The 17,597-nt window shown below is 33.0% G+C and overlaps 1 protein-coding gene across 1 annotated transcript in view; it reads right to left on the reverse strand.

Moving 5' to 3' along the window:
* The window catches only part of LOC143078611 (monomeric sarcosine oxidase-like), a 49,436-nt gene extending 33,007 nt beyond the window's left edge, over positions 1 to 16,429 (reverse strand). Inside the window, exons 1-9 of the mRNA XM_076253465.1 lie at positions 16,275 to 16,429; positions 8,474 to 8,543; positions 7,589 to 7,645; positions 6,572 to 6,703; positions 5,811 to 6,024; positions 4,239 to 4,405; positions 3,675 to 3,861; positions 3,107 to 3,240; positions 2,220 to 2,286 (exon numbers count right to left, since the gene is read on the reverse strand). Of these exons, the coding sequence (XP_076109580.1) occupies positions 2,220 to 2,286; positions 3,107 to 3,240; positions 3,675 to 3,861; positions 4,239 to 4,405; positions 5,811 to 6,024; positions 6,572 to 6,703; positions 7,589 to 7,645; positions 8,474 to 8,543; positions 16,275 to 16,368 (1,122 nt within the window). The 5' untranslated portion in view covers positions 16,369 to 16,429. The remainder of the gene's footprint in view (positions 1 to 2,219; positions 2,287 to 3,106; positions 3,241 to 3,674; positions 3,862 to 4,238; positions 4,406 to 5,810; positions 6,025 to 6,571; positions 6,704 to 7,588; positions 7,646 to 8,473; positions 8,544 to 16,274) is intronic.
* Between the last annotated feature and the right edge of the window lie 1,168 nt (positions 16,430 to 17,597).

Here is a 17,597-nt window from a genome sequence, read left to right on the forward strand (position 1 = left end):
AATTGGTTCAACTGTATGTTATTGTGGAGTATCAAGATGATTTGTGTGAAAAAGTAATTGTATCCAAACAAAGTCAGATACGACATTTTTGGAAGTCCAGCGACAATATCAGTTATATCCCCGTACACCCTTTCTTGTACATGTTGTAGTTATTCATTTATAAACGTAAATCACATGTTTACACAAACTTTAACCGAAACGATCGGGTAAAATATCATTAAAAAGTTATTACCCTTTTCACATTTAACTTTCGTGATATGTCAATTTAACTCATCGACTGCTCTACCATACATATTGCAGACTTAAACTCTTTAAATTTAAATATTAAAACAATAAATAAAAAACAATGATACACATACCGGAAGTAATATTTTTTTTCCATATAGAACGTCTACAAACTTTATATTTTTTGGAATGATAGAATTATAGTCTATCTTTCGACACAAAAAAAATCTTATACAATTTAAATTGCATATTGCATATGTGTCGCGTTTAGTTTGTTATTCAGTATATGTACTTAAGAGCAATGCACATTTTAAAACATATTTGATTTTTGTATAGAATAATGTTTTGGTTTTGTTTGTGATGTAATAAAAATCTACTGAAAAACAAACCAATCACCTTAACGACGACTACTTTTGATAAGTAATGCCAGTTTATCAGACCAAAACACCAAAAAACCTCAATTGTAGATGGTTTTAGAATGGATATCATTATAATTGCTGTCATTCTATTCTACTGCGCATCATTGATATCCCTGATCTATTATAAAACATTTAATGACACTTCCTATCTTGAGAGACAACTGAAAAAGATTCCACCTGACGTTCTTCCGAGATTAAACCAAAACGAATTCGTTAATGTTTCCATAACGGCGTTTATTGCTTCAATATTGGACTATAACGAAGTCTCCGGGACACTGCAAGCAGTCGTGACTTACTATTTGACTTGGACAGACGAAATGAGAAGATGGAATAGCTCTGCATATGGGAATGTTAGTTCAATAAATTTACCGATAACAAGCACTTGGATTCCAGAAATAAGCGTGAACAACATGGTTCGTCAAAAAACAATTTTAATGTATCATAATGATATGGAAATAAGAAAAGGATATGTGAGCTATAAATCAGACGGCTCCGCAGTTTTTTTATTAGGTGGTGCGCAAAAACTTTCATGTTCGTCAGATGTGAAGTATTTCCCATTTGATTCACACGAGTGTTCTATTCAACTCATTACAACACACGCCTTAGACAACGTTATTATTACATCAGCAATAAAAACCATTGACTTGACATACGGTGAGCCAAACCCTAAATGGAGCATAACAGAAAATGTTGTACAAAGCAATGTTTATGTCTATTTATCTAATTAGTTATCAAAAGTACCAGGATTATAATTTTATACGCCAGACGCGCGTTTCGTCTACATAAGACTCATCAATGACGCTCAAATCAAAATAGTTAAAAAGCCAAACAAATACAAAGTAAGCTTAGACATGACATTATCAAGAAATCCGAGTTTTCTATTCTTTAACTTAGTTGTCCCTATTGTTCTCCTTAGTTTTGCTAATTTACTGGTGTTTTGTATTCCTGCTGCGTCTGGTGAACGTGGTTCATTGGCGTTTACTATTCTACTCACCTTCGTTGTTTTCATTACTCTATTTACGGACATACTTCCAGCATGCAAACCAATTTCATATTTCAATAGCTTTCTTGAAGTTCAACTCTTTTGCAGTGTTTTAATAACATTTTGTGCAGTTTGGAGCATCTCTTTGCACCATAAATTTGTGGAAAAGGATTCACAAGAAATTTTTCAAAGATTCGTACTGCAAATGAGTTGTGCGTATCGTAATTTATGTTCTAAAAAGCAACGTAAAATCGATAACAAACGTATCCTGCCTCCTAGAGGGTTCATAGAAGAACATGACAATGACACATGCTTACACAAAAGCGCTCAATTGTAAAAGGAGCAGCAACTACATGATGATAATAAAGACGAAAGTAAATTTACAAAGGACATCCATCAATACTGTTTGAAGTTTATAGATTCAATTTGTTTTAGTCTATTCCTTATTATTCTGTGTATACAACTGATTGTTCATGGTATTATTTTCTCGTAAAGATCTTGATCACAAATATGATCTCACGGAAACAATTAAATGTTTCGATTGACAAACAAATTAGCTAATATGATTAAATATATTTATATTTGTGTGATACATGTAAATACTTGGTTTTGCCATCTATTGCCATTTCACTGAGTATTTTTCCTAAAAGACTGGCAAATCTGAAAACAAATATATCAAATAATATTAAGTGTACACTTTCCATAGGTTTCGTCCATATCACGTAGGCAATTAAATAAACGAAAGACAAATGGCACACAAATTATAAAAACATATTGGACAGTAAAGTAACAACATCAATCATCAACTATTGACTTCCTTCAAAACAAACTGTACACATACAACAACAAAACAATAACGAAAAGCAAGGATGATTCAGATAAACTGGTACTAGCGCAACATGCTATACTAATAGGCTTTTGTTTTATTTTCATGTGCAGAAACCTCACCCTATTTGAGGATATGTAGTAAGAGTAAAAGAAAAATTCTAATAAAACAAAATCACAGTTCGTTGGTGACCTTCTGCTGTTGTCTTCTTTATGGTCGGGTTGTTGTCTCTTTGACACATTCCCCATTTCCATTCTCAATTTTATATATATATATACAAGGATGATATGTTTAGTTTTCACTATTACATGTATGGTGTTTACTGTTGTCCTTTCCTACAGTCTTGTAGTATTTGTGCTATTGAGTAAATACAAATTTTTCTATAGTATTTCTTCAATTTATTAGATGATTATTGTATGTTGACGGCTTATAGTTCAATCATCACGGGAGACCATCATGTGACTTTGTGGGGCTTGTTTCATTTATCTCTCGTCATATTCTTGATATTAATATTACTTCGCAGTATCTTTTTTTTAATCCTTATGTGATGTTATTATGACGGAAAATAATGAATGATTTTTTTTTCTCGCATAAATGGTCCTATTTTCCTACTTATTCTAATAATTCTACATAATCACATAGTATACCACGTACTTAAACGCATGACCAGCTCCACAACAGACGATCACATTATCCCATCCACTCTTAGAACAATCATCCACAACAAAATGACGGTCCGGTGTCATTGTGTAGAGACATGTCTTAGTGTACATTATAGGTCCTAGGGACTAAAAATATTTATTCATTTGTAAAGAGGAGAAAAAAAATGAAATATACATTAAATATAAATAGATTCTTATTTTCGAGTCTTAAATATACATGATTGCATGTACTTGTTATACAACATGTACAATGTGTAATATATATTTTTTTAGAACATACTGTGCAATAGCTATTTCAAATGTCTAATCTTTTGATTAACAATAAGTTTTGGTTGTTTTTCTTTATTTGTTTTTCTTCGGTCGTTTTTCGGGTGTTATTATTTTCTTTTCTAATTTCTTTTCTTATCAGATTTGTCTTTACTGTCATTTTGTTCTCTTGTGGTGAGTTGTCTCATTGGCAATCTTATCACATCTTCTTTTTTATAGTATCATTTTTTACATTCGATAAAATGATAGAAATCATGTATTTGACGGTTTGTCTGATAGATAAATAATATTACCCTTGGTATTGTTCTCTCCAGATGTTTTATACAAGCTTGTTCTCTTGTCTTGTCTGGTTCATAATTCCGTGTGTCAACGGAAACAACTGGACCACCAGCGTCTATCCCAATTTTGCTACCTGAATTACCATGCATTGGCATCCCATAAAAGTCGTATTTAGATGAGTGATAAATCCATATCGGGTACCTTAAAATAAATGAGAAATAAAGGATGAAAGGATATAAATGGCACGGATTGTGCCCAAGTTAAGATACACAGAACATAAATTGTGAGAGCGAAATTTTAAAGATATCAAACAAAAAGGATAAATTTCACATGTATGCAATTTTTTTGTAAGTAAAGTATTCAGTAATTGTTGTTTAATCTACAACAAGAACTCAACTAACGTATATACTTTATAATGTTAATGCGTACTGGTTACATGTACCTCGTATACTACATTGACTACGCTCTGACATCATACGTATACCGTATAACCAGTCCACATAAAGACCAATAGATTGCAGTGCGATCTCGGGATATTAAAAGTTCTATATTCAAAATTGATTATAATTTCAACCTACTTTGCCTTTGTAAAATCTTTTACGTTTGGTGTAGCAAAATATGTGACTTGTTCTTGTGTAACATAAACTGGTATATGGACACCAATAGATCCAAGAACATGGTTTATCCAAGCACCAGCAGTGACTATTAGACGACGACACTGAAATATGCCTTTTGGGGTATGTACCTGGAAAGGATAAGTGATATATTTTGACAAATGATCTAAAACAATGCGAATTATACAACACAAGACGACTTGCTTTATTTCTATTTGTTTTTCTATAATCAAATAGTATAAGATAACAATGTACACCTTTGAAATACTTCAAACCAACATTCTTATTGATCCTTATTGACAACCCTACCATCATGACTATGTAAAGTAGAAACTTACATGTATCTTTACATATTTGCCTTATATTTATATGTTTAAGGGGGCTCGCGGGACTAAATCATTTTTTTTTTTTCCTAATATAAGATTTCGCTATATTTTTTTTTTTTAAATGAACTCTATCATAATAATAAAATTATCCTTAATAGAAGAATGAATTAAAAAAAGGGGTCACCGTTCATTAAAGCTCACAATGTGCCACCGAAAGAGGCATACATTTTTGTTAATGTCCTTTTGTTTTCTGTTGAACTAATAGAAGAAATAGAGCTAATATCGAAACAAACAAAAAAAGAACTAAATTACAGAAATCGCTAAAATTTTACAAATATTCAGTTTAAGTACAGCTTATTTGAAAACAATAATAACAAGTATAGATCACCGATGAGTTAAAAAAGCTATTTCAATTTTAAAGCCAAAAAATGGCATTTTTGCACCAAAGGAAGATAATTTGGAGCTTTTTTTTAATGATATAAACATTTTAAAAGTCATTTGGGCCAAACCGAATCGATTTTGTACCATGTCATAAAGTTATATCTAATAGTGTAATAAATCAAATTTATAAATCAAGAAAAAACAAATGTTTAATTTTTGGCCGAAATTTTTGTACCCGCAATTCTCCTTAAATTATCAAATATATGTCATCAATATGATTTTCGTTTCCTTCTTAAACAAAATGTCTGAATGCTTATAGTGAGTCCAAAAAGTTCGTATCTTTTAATAAAATATAAATTACTACTGATTATTAAAAATTATTTTTACAAACAAGTATGTTTTTTGATACATTAAAACATTTTCTTTAAAGTTAACATCTATTTTTAGGTTTTCAATTCCGCTTCTTATATTTTTAGCGGACTTAAACTGAGTTTAATTGTTATTACTGTTGCCTTTATTTAAACTGAGTTGCACCTAAAATGGAATAAAGATACTTCTCTTATACATGTATATAGTAAAGACGCTGAGTCTTATTGGACCAATTAGATTTTGAAACAAAAATAATTAGTTGGTTCTCCTACCAAATTGTATGATTCAGTAGATTAACGTTATCTTATTGATGCTGCATTAACGCAATTATCTCAATAATACAGTTACTTGATCAGAAGGAAAAAAGATAAGCAACCCCGCCCCCTTAAAACAATAACATTTAATTATATTTTTTATTAAGACAACTCGCTTACTGCAAATGTTATCATCATCAACATACCAGTACTCTTCCATTAGGCAACTTTTCAATTTTCTGGACAGGACAGTGTTCTAAAACAGTAGCTCCATTGGCTCTAGCAAGTTGAATATGAACAGAGTTTGCAAGAGCTGCATCTACGAGTCCAGCTATTGGTTGATAAATTGTATCGTATGTGTCATCTATTTCAAACTGTGGAAATTTAGCTCTGAGCTGGCTTCCCGTTAGTCTTTCAAAACTGACAAAATAAAGATTAAAATAATATGCTTTAAAAAATCTCATCATTTAGCACTTTTTTTTGTCTCAGACACTTGGTTATTTGATTGCATTTGTTACTTGGAGTTTAACACCACTTTCAGGACTATTGTGTTATTTCTTTGTGGTGGTCGTCAGTTTATTTTGGTGGAGGAAGCTTGTCCGAACCACCGACCTTCGATGGAAACATTGATAATCCTAATCTATTGATATTAGAATAGAGCAAATCTGCAAACGGCAGGATTCGAACTCACTAACTCAATGCGCACAGTCTAGAGATACAGTAATGCATTACTTAAACTCGGCCATCCAGCCTTCGGAAAAATAAATACATGTATTTGGTAGTGTCTTTGCAGAGAGGTTCTTAGTCTTCTTTTATATGATTATTACAACGAACATGTTTATGTAACTAAGGTATCAAAAGTAAGATAAAGGTTCGATACTCTCTCCACTTGCGCACACTTGAAAAACTTGCATATCTAGATAGATTTTTTTTTATATTAAACAATTACTTGTAACGTTAAAAATACCTGATATTATTTTCGGCCATTGCTTTAGCATAAGCGTCGATGACGTGAGACATTTCGTCTTTTCTGGTAAATTGCACTCCTCCTGTGTTGTACACTAACTGTAGACCGGATTCCTTCTCTACTGTTTCCCATCTTTGTAAATTAAAAGCAAGTAGGTAAATGAAATGAGAAAAGATTGACACCCCCCAAAAAGAAATACAAAATAGTACGTGGTTTTCTTCTATACATATCGCTTCCTGGAATTAATGGTCCAGAGTTTAAACCGTGTTGTTGAGTGAACATTTTCTATTACATTGACATTATATACGAGCATCTTGATAGGGGTTTTAGAATAGAGGATAACGGATCATTACTACAGAAAGCTGGGCCAAAAGATATACAATAGAGAAAACAAGAGTAGCAGAGGCTAAAAGAGAGAGATAATATTCGGGGGAAAGGGGGAGAGTAAGGGACCATAACAATTGAGAAATTCTTACCTAACGATAACTAAAAAAATTAAAAAATCCATGATACATATATAAAAACACATGTTACTCCTATGAAAAAAAAAATATAACCCGATGGAACAACAACTACGTATTCTATACTTTAACAAACAAACAAAAAAGAATAGAAAAAGTAAGGACCCAGTCCAGACCCGCTTATGATTCATCAACCAAACCGATGTCTATCAATATATATTAAAAAGAAATAGAATGTACTCCATTTCCCTTTTTGACAGCTTAGGGAACGACTATTTCAATTCCAGGGGTGAAAGGGGGATAATGTTTATTTTCCAATTCTGATCAAGCAGATGACAAAAAAAAAAATATAAAAAAAATATTATGATTACAATCCCCCCCGTACATTTTACTGTAAAAAAATTGTCTAAATAATCGCGTCAAGAAACTAAATAAATGTGTAACTAAGAATCCCCCTCCCGCCCCTCTCTCTTTAAAGTTAAACGGTTGCTCTATTACTCATATTAACATGCATGTTTATTTTGCGCATACCAATTATGTGTTATAAAGTACTTACGCTTTGTAGCTATCTGGTGTAAGTTTAGTATATCTGTTATCGTGGTAAGCTAATCGTCTGTAAGTAAAGATAATAAAAAAAAATTTGCATTGCGCATCATTGTTGCAAACTATACATATTAATGATTAATAGAATTTTGGTTTGAGCTTTCCTGATGAAGGTATATGCTAGCCAGGGAAAACTTAATAAAAGTATTTTTACGCACCACTGAGGGGAAGGACAGGGGGTACCCTTCTCCCTTCTCCCACCCCTCTTCTCCTTTCTCCTACCCCCGTTCTCCTTTCTCCCATTGTAATAAAACATCTCCTTTTGAGATATTTTTTCTTGAAATATTAGAAATTTTTTTAAAAGGAGAGATATTTTATTTTTTCTCCTTTCTCCAACTTTTTCTCCTTTCTCCCAGCCTTCCTCTCCTTTCTCCTACTCCTTTCTCCTTTCTCCCACCCCTTTCTCCTTTCTCCTACCCCCTTTCTCCCTGTCTCCCTTACCCCTGTCCCCCCCTCACCACTTGTATAAAGGGTTTTGATCTACTTTTCAAAAGTATAATTACGATCTTAGACATTCACAAATCAAACTATATGACAATTACACTCTGTGTAATATTAGTTCAAGATTGATCTCATTAACAATGTCAGAGTTCTTATCTAATATGATGAAAGCATCATTAATTTTCCTTTTCGTTTTAACGCAATTCAAATGCCTATTTAAACAGTTATCCGTTGAATATTAGGTTTAATATAACATGTATAAGGTGTGTGCTTACAATATTTCCTTTAGCACAATTTTTTTTTACCAAAGAACGAAAAACTAAAGCATTCAATCAAATAACAATCATACCACATCTCCTTATATGTACAAAGAAAACCTTTACAATAGTATATTTACATGATCCTTGAGTGATCCTGTGAACCTCCATTATGGTGTCCAAGTTCAAACTGTTCGAGACCGAGAACATCTGTTAAAATCATGCAATCGATATAAATTTGGTGACTATTTTGAACGAATTTATCCCATCGAACTAGCGATAAAGGATACTACAGATACAGCTAAGTCTGCGTCACATTTACTTACATCTAGAAATTGACAATGAGGGTCGGTTGAAAACAAAACTTTACAACAAAAGAGATGGTTTCAGCTTCCCAATTGTGAACATTCCATTTCTATGTAGCAACATTCCAGCAGCGCCTGCATACGGAGTATATATCTCCCAATTGATACGATATTCCAGGGCTTGTATTTTCTATCATGATTTCCTTAATAGAGGATTGCTGCTCACAAGGAAGCTATTAAAACAAGAGTTCCAAATGGTGAAGTTGAAATCATCCCTTCTTAAATTGTACGGACGCCATGGAATGACTGTTGTCGGATATGTTCCTTATGTCGAAACTACAATACCCTAGTCTACCCTTTTAACGAATGACTTAATGTGACCTACCGAATTAGACTATTTATCGGATTTGTAATAACATAAGCAACACGACGGGTGCCACATGTGGAGGGATCTGCTTACCCTTCCGAAGCACCTGATATATCCCCTAGTTTTTGGTGGGGTTCGGGGTGCTTAGTGATTAGTTTTCTATGTTGTATCTTCTGTACTATTATTTGTCTGTTTGGTTTTTTTTTTTATTTTTAGCCATGGCGTTGTCAGTTTATTATCTATCTATGAGTCTGACTCTCCCTCTGGTATCTTTCGTCCCTCTTTTATAAAAGTAATCAATAATATCATGTTTTTGTACAGTGTGAGTAACAACGCTGGTACAGGGTCGCTTCTAATTACGTTTGCTGGTGTGTCTAGTATTTGTAACCTATGCGAGTGCCGGATCCAAGAGGATGATGAGGGCGTATTCCCCTCTGTATCGCCAAAAAGGTTCACTTATAAGGTCTTTGCATCGGAAATAAACACATTTATTCTAAAACAAGTTGTTGGCATGACATGGGTAATGTTCTTCTCATATATTTAATGATTGTATAACATTAAACCCCAAACGGGAGGGATTGTGCTTGATATTCATATGATCAAGACATACATTTTGTAATCTTTCAATCGGTTAAATTGATTCATGGAGCTAGCATGTCAGTAACTGCTACTAGTCCTTTATTATCTATGCATCGTTGTCATTTTGTTTAGTTTCTTTTGTTACCTATTTATTGAATCTTTTTAGCATTAAAATCGTCAACATAAAAAATTGCGTCTCTCAAGTCGGCAGGTTTTATTGACATTTCTTGAATTACACCCTTAAAATCATGCATCAACCCTGATCTATCACTAGAATTCGTGTATTGCATCAATCAGTACACATCAATCGGTTTAGTGTAAACACGTCATTAACAGTCAGAGAAACACACGATCTTGTGCAAGGCCAATGTACAGGTATCGACAGATTGTAGAACCATGCATGTGCATATGTATATACAAATCATATTTGATATTGAGATGCATTGTTTTTCGGATGTAAACATATTGGCCCTAATAGATATTACACCGTAGTAGAGTAACATAGTTTTACTGGAGACAAAAAGAAATATATTTACTATAATAGGGGTTTACACGGTTCATACAAATATCTATGCATTGCGAGGGATAAGATATCTTTGTTGTGTTTTAAATTGCTGTCTTTCTCGAATGCGTGGTGCACAAAACCTTGGGCGAATCTCCTCTGTTGAAAATCTGAAACGGATTTATTCGTCAAACACTATAAGTTTTATCCGTGACGTCTAAAGTGATTTGCTTGGTTTGCCTTTATCAGAATCGCTCTAATAACAAAAATGAAAGCCAAGAATGTACAAGTACCAAAACACGCGATGGAGTTATCCCAAATTCATCTGAGGTAAACTTTTCCTGAGGGAGTAAGAACCTTGCTCGCCATGTGCATAGTGCAAAAAATGCATTCATATTAAAGGAAGAGACCAACTTTGCAATACTACTGTCACAATAGATAATATGTTAAATGTCATTAAGTTCGCCCGACATGACGGGTTTTTCATTTTTACTGTCAGTCACAAAATGAGAGCATGTTTGACACAGTAGAAATGTATCCTTGCATCAAAATATATACACGAATATCTCACAAACAGTGTAGTTGTTACAAGGATTCGTTTTAATGTGACAAGCTTAACAGTTCTCGTTAACGTTTTCAACACAATTAGTGTTTGCATATTCTATGCGATAAGAAGATGTGTACAGCCCGAACATGTCAAATTGCTGACTGGATAAGTCCAAGGAGCATTATATTTGTTATACCTAGTCAAGCCTTGGGGTTTCTATATGGAAGGTATATGATGGCTAGATCGATACATTCGTTACATGCAATTATGTGACATTCACCTTTACAAGTTTGTCATACACATAGTGTGATATGCATGTATATACTTAATATAAAAAAGAAGATGTGATATGATTGCCAATGTGACAACTCTCCACAAGAGAACAAAATGACACAGAAATTAACAACTATAGGTCACTGTACGGCTTCAACAATGAGCCATCCCATACCGCATAGTATGCTATAAAAGGGCCCGAAATGATAATGTTAAACAATTCAAACGAGAGAACTAACGGCCTTATTTATAAAAATAAACGAAAAACAAATATGCTACACATAAGGGCGTTTTTCAATAAAAACGTATTTTCTTGTCCCAGCCACTTTAAAAAAAAATGTGTTTGATCTTTGCAAGTAATTTTTTGTGCAGTCAGTACATTGAATTAGAATTAACAGTTTTAAGCAAAGAAACAGTTTATTTTTAGAGGGATTGATAAGATAATGACTCCTGAATGGTCCAAAACAACCAAAATGGCATGTCCCTAGACCGCCTGTTTAACATTCATTCTCTAAAATATCGAAAAAAAAATGAAGAAATAAATGTTTTTTTTTACTTTACATAAGTTCTTTAATAATTCAAAAGTATGTTCAGAGCCAACATATTTTAATAAACAGCTTTCAATATGGGTTTTTTAATTTTAGAAGGTGTGTCCCTCACAAAATGTCCACTACGAAACGAAGTCATTAAAATTTGCCAATAAACAGTTTGATAAAATCAATGTAATTTTTGTTAGCAAGAGATATAAACATTAGACGTGATGCTTTTATAACGGCAATTAAATTGTTGGTAAGAAAAATTGAGCACATCAAATGGACCAGAGTGATACCGTATTTTTGATAATGTCCACTACGAAACGGGTCAAATCTCCTTCAGTATCTGGTTTTAAAATTATGAAAAAAATATCAGTGTACAACTTGATAAATGCTTAGATGAATATAATCAGTCTTGTTACTATTGCAATATAGGGATTGTGGGAAAAAAATAAAACATGCGAATATGTCCCTTACGAAACGGTCCCCTACGAAAAATGTATGGGAGAAAAACGTTTCGTAGTGGACACTACCACTACCATGCAGTCTTTTTTTAATCTTTTTTTTTTCAATTATATTCGTGCAAAACAAATAACAAGGGTTAGTTTCATGTAATTTTTATTATGTTTTAATTAACATATGATAGGGTTGATGTCAACTACGAAACTTTTTGTTCACTACGAAACGGTTTTGTCCACTACGAAACGCATCAAAATGTCTACTACGTAACATGAGTTGAACCTTCATATGTGAAGTACTGTCTAATCTTTATCGATAAAAATGGTTTTCCAATTCAGAAAAAAATGATATTTTTCTAGTATTTAAAGTAAACAAACTGGAATGTCTATAGGAAACATTTAAAATTGCAAAAAAATATGTGTGTTTATAAGAAGTTTCGTAGGGGACTTTTACGAAACATTACACAAATTATGAAAATAATATCATTTTAAAGAATATTTAAGATTGCACTCTTTGTTTACAAACATGTCTGTTATAGAGGTATTCAAAATAACTCTTGAAATTAAATTTTAGACAAGTTGATTTTCCATTTTTTTAGGTCTGAAATTTACGCTTTTATTGAAAAACGCCCATCACCAAACGACAACCACTGAATTACATGCTCCTGACTTAGGTCAGGCACATACATACATAATGTGGCGGGGGAAAACATGATAGCGGGATCCAAACTCACCCCTTACCTGGGACAGTGGTATAACAGTACAACATGAGAACGAACTATACAAATCAGTTGAAAAAGGTTTAACTCATCAGATGGATAAGAATACAAGTGAACGTGGCTGGGTACTTGTAAAATACCAACAACAAAAAGACATTATCTGAGAGTACTCGCAGTTACCAGCTAGTTCAAAGCCACTAACAACTGATAAAAAATTCATGCATCTAAGACTAAATTATAAATCCTTACACCTCCAACATCCAATGGATTTACTGTAAAGACGTCATAGACAGTCAGAGAAAAACATGACCTTGTGCAATGCCAAGATATTGAATGTTTATAAGTGTCTATATAAGATGATTAAAGAACTTTTGTGCTACATGTTTATATACTGATATAACCTTTTGATTTATATGTTTAATGCATGACTTGATATGTATGTTTTGTTTTATTGTTGCTCCGTCGGTTTTATACGGAAGCCGATAAGGGCCATTAAATTTCTTTTTTATGTCGTACTTACGACTTAGCATATCGTAATAACGAAATCACTATGTCGTAATTTCGACATAACATGTCGTTATTACGAAATCGCTATGTCGTAATTACGACATCACTATGTTTTAATAACGACATCGATCGCTATATATATATCAAAGAATATGTATCATGATTGCAAAGAGATTAAATGACACATAAAATCAAATTAACAGCTATAGGTCATCATAATGCCTTCAATAATGAAAAAAGCCCCCGAATAGTCAGCTATAAAAGAGGGATGAAAGATATAAGAGGGAGAGTCCCCGAAATGACAGATGTTTAACAATTTAATTCAAACGAGAAAAATATCGGTTTAAATAATTTAAAGACCGAAAACAAATATGTAACACAACAACAAACGACAACCACTGAATTCCAGACTTCTGACCTCTATGTGAAAATAACAACAACCTTATAGTTTAACTTTTTACTTTTTGAAGAGATAGGGAATTCAAAATGGTCGTCAATAAAGGCAACGTTTGTAACGAAAACAAATTCATCTTTTCTTTTTTTTTTGGAGAATAATGAACACTATAAGCAATTAAGCTTAATTAAAGTTATTTACTTGCACCTCAAGGCTTGCACATAAGAGAAATTTATTTTATAATCAAGTCAAATGAGACCCAGTTGAATAGGGGAGCAATTCAAGCTCATTGGAGCCTCTAATTATGTATGGCATGTACAGATTTTTGTAAATAATGAAGTCCTCCATTTCCATTGCAGGTTCTGAATAAGACGAATTTAAAGCTTTTCCCAAAGAATACTAATAAGTTAAGCTTTGGACTCATAGTGCTCAGACCCACAGACCTCTGTACCTTCAATTGTACACAATTGAATCTTAATGTACTACTGAGACTTGTTGCAAATTATAACTGCATTGCTATTGTTGGTTTTTAATGAGATTCTTCAAGCGTCCTCCCCATTGAAGCCTTATTAAAACTTTGAACCCCAAGTTCTTTTAACCACTGTTCCCCAGGACAAATATACCTACAAACTTGGGGAGAAGGTTTGGATCCCGCTAACAAGTTCAATCCCGCCACATTCTTTATGAATGTGTCTTTCCCAAGTCTTTAACTCAGTGGTTGTCTTTTGTTGATGTGTAACATATTTGTTAATTGTTTAGTTTTGTACATAAAATAGGCCGTTAGTTTTTCTCGTTTGAATTGTGTTTCATTTGTCATTTCGGGGCCTTTTATAGCTGATTATGCGGTATCGGTTGTGATCATTGTTGAAGGCCGTATGGTGACCTATAATTGTCAATGTCTGTGTCATTTGGTTTTTTTGTTGAGATATGTCCCGTTGGAAATCATACCACATCTTCTTTTTTTTGTATTTTCTCCTCATTATATAACGATCATCCATTCTCTAAGATTGGTTCAATATGGCCTGATAGTTCTTATATATAAAGAAGATTTTCAAAGCTTTTTCCATTGGAGCCTGTGTTAAACTTTGGACCCCTAATACTCGAGCCTAATGGATCCCCTGACCTTCGCCTAGCACCCTAGGAAATTGTGTCTAGTACCCGAAGTGGTATGCAAGCGATTGCTATCGCTTGTTGTCCGTCGTCGTCTGTCGTAAGTGTATTTTTAAATCTCCTTTGAAACTACTGTGCAAAATTCTTTCAAAGGTAGTTTGATTTTTTTCGTATAGAATGCTTCCTTTATAAAAGGCGTGCGTCGATTTTTGACCCCTTAAAAGCACAGCCGCTGTTACTAACTTGAAAAATAGGATATAATGGGCACTCATTAGTTTTTTTGAAAATATTTTGAAAACCGTTACATTAATCCCAAAACTGTCGAGGGTTCATCATGACAAAAATTTAGTTTAGTTTAAACATATTTAATTATAGTGGATTGGGAAACAAGTTTTGCAACTTATATTAATCCCTTTCCACTTAGCGGGTGCGAGTGTGGCCTTGTAGCGGCATTACAAAAATGGACCTATGTCGAAAATATAAGAATAATCAGTTGAAACCATATCCGAGTTGTGTCCTCTAAAACATTTTTTTGGGTTGCTACATGTATTTGTCATCACTTGGCGTCCGTCGATTATGACCGGCAACCAACAATATGGAGACTGATACTTAGTAAATGCAATACTAGTAGAATAAATAGAAATAAAAGTAAACGGTAACCACAGACGATGACGGACGACAAGCAAAATTGCAAAATTACACATTTCCCATCTAGTACTAAACACATCTTCTTGCTACATACATGCCAAATATAATAGAGGCTCCAAGGAGCCTGAATTGATCACCATTTATATGGTCCTAATCGACTTGATTATGAAATAAAGTTATATCATGTGCAGACATACAATGTATAGCGTAACTAACTTTAATATCAATCAAGTTTGATTGAATTCAGAGTTTATCATTCTCAAAAAGAAAATGAATATGTTTACAATAGGGTTTTGATACAAACTTTGTCCTCACTGGCGGCCATATTTAACTTCGGATCATATCAAACGCAACACCTCTTTTTAAAGCCATCGGATACTAGGTACACAATGTATGTTTATACTAAGTTTAAACTCAGTCATTTTAGTGTTCTTGAGAAGAATAATTTGAAAATTTTTAAGGTCCCTTGGCGCTCATGTGTTTTAGCCAATTTGAAACTACTTGAATAGGACCTTATAGTGCACACGTATATCAAGTTTAATTCAATTTTGATAATTGGTTCTTAAAATAAAGATGAAAATGTTGTTTCCCATATTGTTTCAATGCTCAGAAAGTAACAAGACTAAGGCTGTTATAATGATATATCGATGTCGTTATTTCGACATAACATGTCGTTATTACGACATAGCGATGTCGTAATTTCCACATAATATATCGTTACAACGACATTATGATGTCGTATCTACGACATGTTATGTCGAAATAACGACATAGCGATGTCGAAATTACGACATAGTGATGTCGTAATAACGAAATGTTATGTCCGACATAATTTTTTTTAATGTCCCTTATCGGCTTCCGTAGTTTTAAAAGCTTTCCATAGATTATGTTTATACTTGTATTGCATATATACCGACTCTAAGTTAAACTTTATGTGTTATGGCTTTATGTCTATCACTGGAATTGAAAATATAGAGAAAAACACAAGCGTATACGTACCTATACCGGCTTTTTTCGAGAGCCAATATAATGTCCCACTACCAACTCCACCACAGCCGACAACAATGTACTCAAAGTACCTTCTGCCGTCCATAATGTTGTTTCTATAATTTACTTATACAGACCTCACGAGATTAATAAACCTGACATACTTATTTTAAGATAAAATTGTCAAGGTTAAATAAAACTATACCTGTACAAAACCATTCGTTCGTTTCAATGAATATACTGAATTATAATGAAAACACACTAGATAAAAATAGATAATGTAGGACACCCGATTTGAATAAGTATGCACACTGTATATATTTGTTAGAAACTACTTTATTGAATTGGAAAAAATGTCTCAATGGCACTAACTTTTCAGAATTTAAACTTTTTAAAACAAAACTTTTATTAATCCTAAACACTAAAAAAACGTAATTTTGAAGAACCTTTTTCCAAAAAAAAGTTGTTTTCGAACTGAAAATTGAAAATCATTTCATATACAGTTGGAATGAACGTCCTTTTTGACTTGAAGTACTTGCTTATCTAATATTAATTTTCATTAGTTTTTACTTCTTTTTTTTGGATGTCACAAACTTACTTATTCATGTTATTGGGTTCAATTTTTTTTTATAGCAATTAACAATTTTAACAACAGTCTGTGTTGTAAGATTTTCCGTTTTGAAAGCATTTCTGGTTTAGCACCATAATTTAATTCAAATCAAACAATTAAAATGAGAGGATTTAAAAAAAAAGAGGTGCAATTAACCCTTTCTCTTTTAAAAGGCTTACTATTTTAACTGGGTTCGTGTTGTATATAGTTTTGTAAGGACTTATCTGTCCTTTCGTTATCTTTCTCTTTGAATTAAAAGTTTTGAATATCACATTGGCATCTTGACCATTTACATGATCAAAATAACATCTGAACCCTCACTCTTGATATTAAAGTGTTTGTTGATCAAACCTTGACGTGGACACTTCTGTATTTGTTGTATCGTTTATTTAAAGTTCAACTTGGTAATAATTAGAATATGTAGAATAACACAGAAGTTGTTCACTTTGTGTTATTGAATTGGAGGTTCACCATCTTTGAATAAACAGAGATATATTTTAATGAGACAGCAGACCCACAATAGAAAACTGACATCCTAGGGTAAATAATTGACAGGCGGCTATATAATGTAACGCTTAAAATTGCCTTAAATATGTAGAAAAACGTGAATCTAAAGCCCTGGTCACAACTAACCCACGACACATCTATGCAGCGCCATGACATGAACATTGTTCAAATCGTGGGTCATTTGTAATCGTCGTTCGACAGTCGCACGATACTTTGAG

Source organism: Mytilus galloprovincialis, chromosome 6 (assembly GCF_965363235.1).
Source record: "Mytilus galloprovincialis chromosome 6, xbMytGall1.hap1.1, whole genome shotgun sequence".
Lineage (NCBI taxonomy): Eukaryota > Metazoa > Mollusca > Bivalvia > Mytilida > Mytilidae > Mytilus > Mytilus galloprovincialis.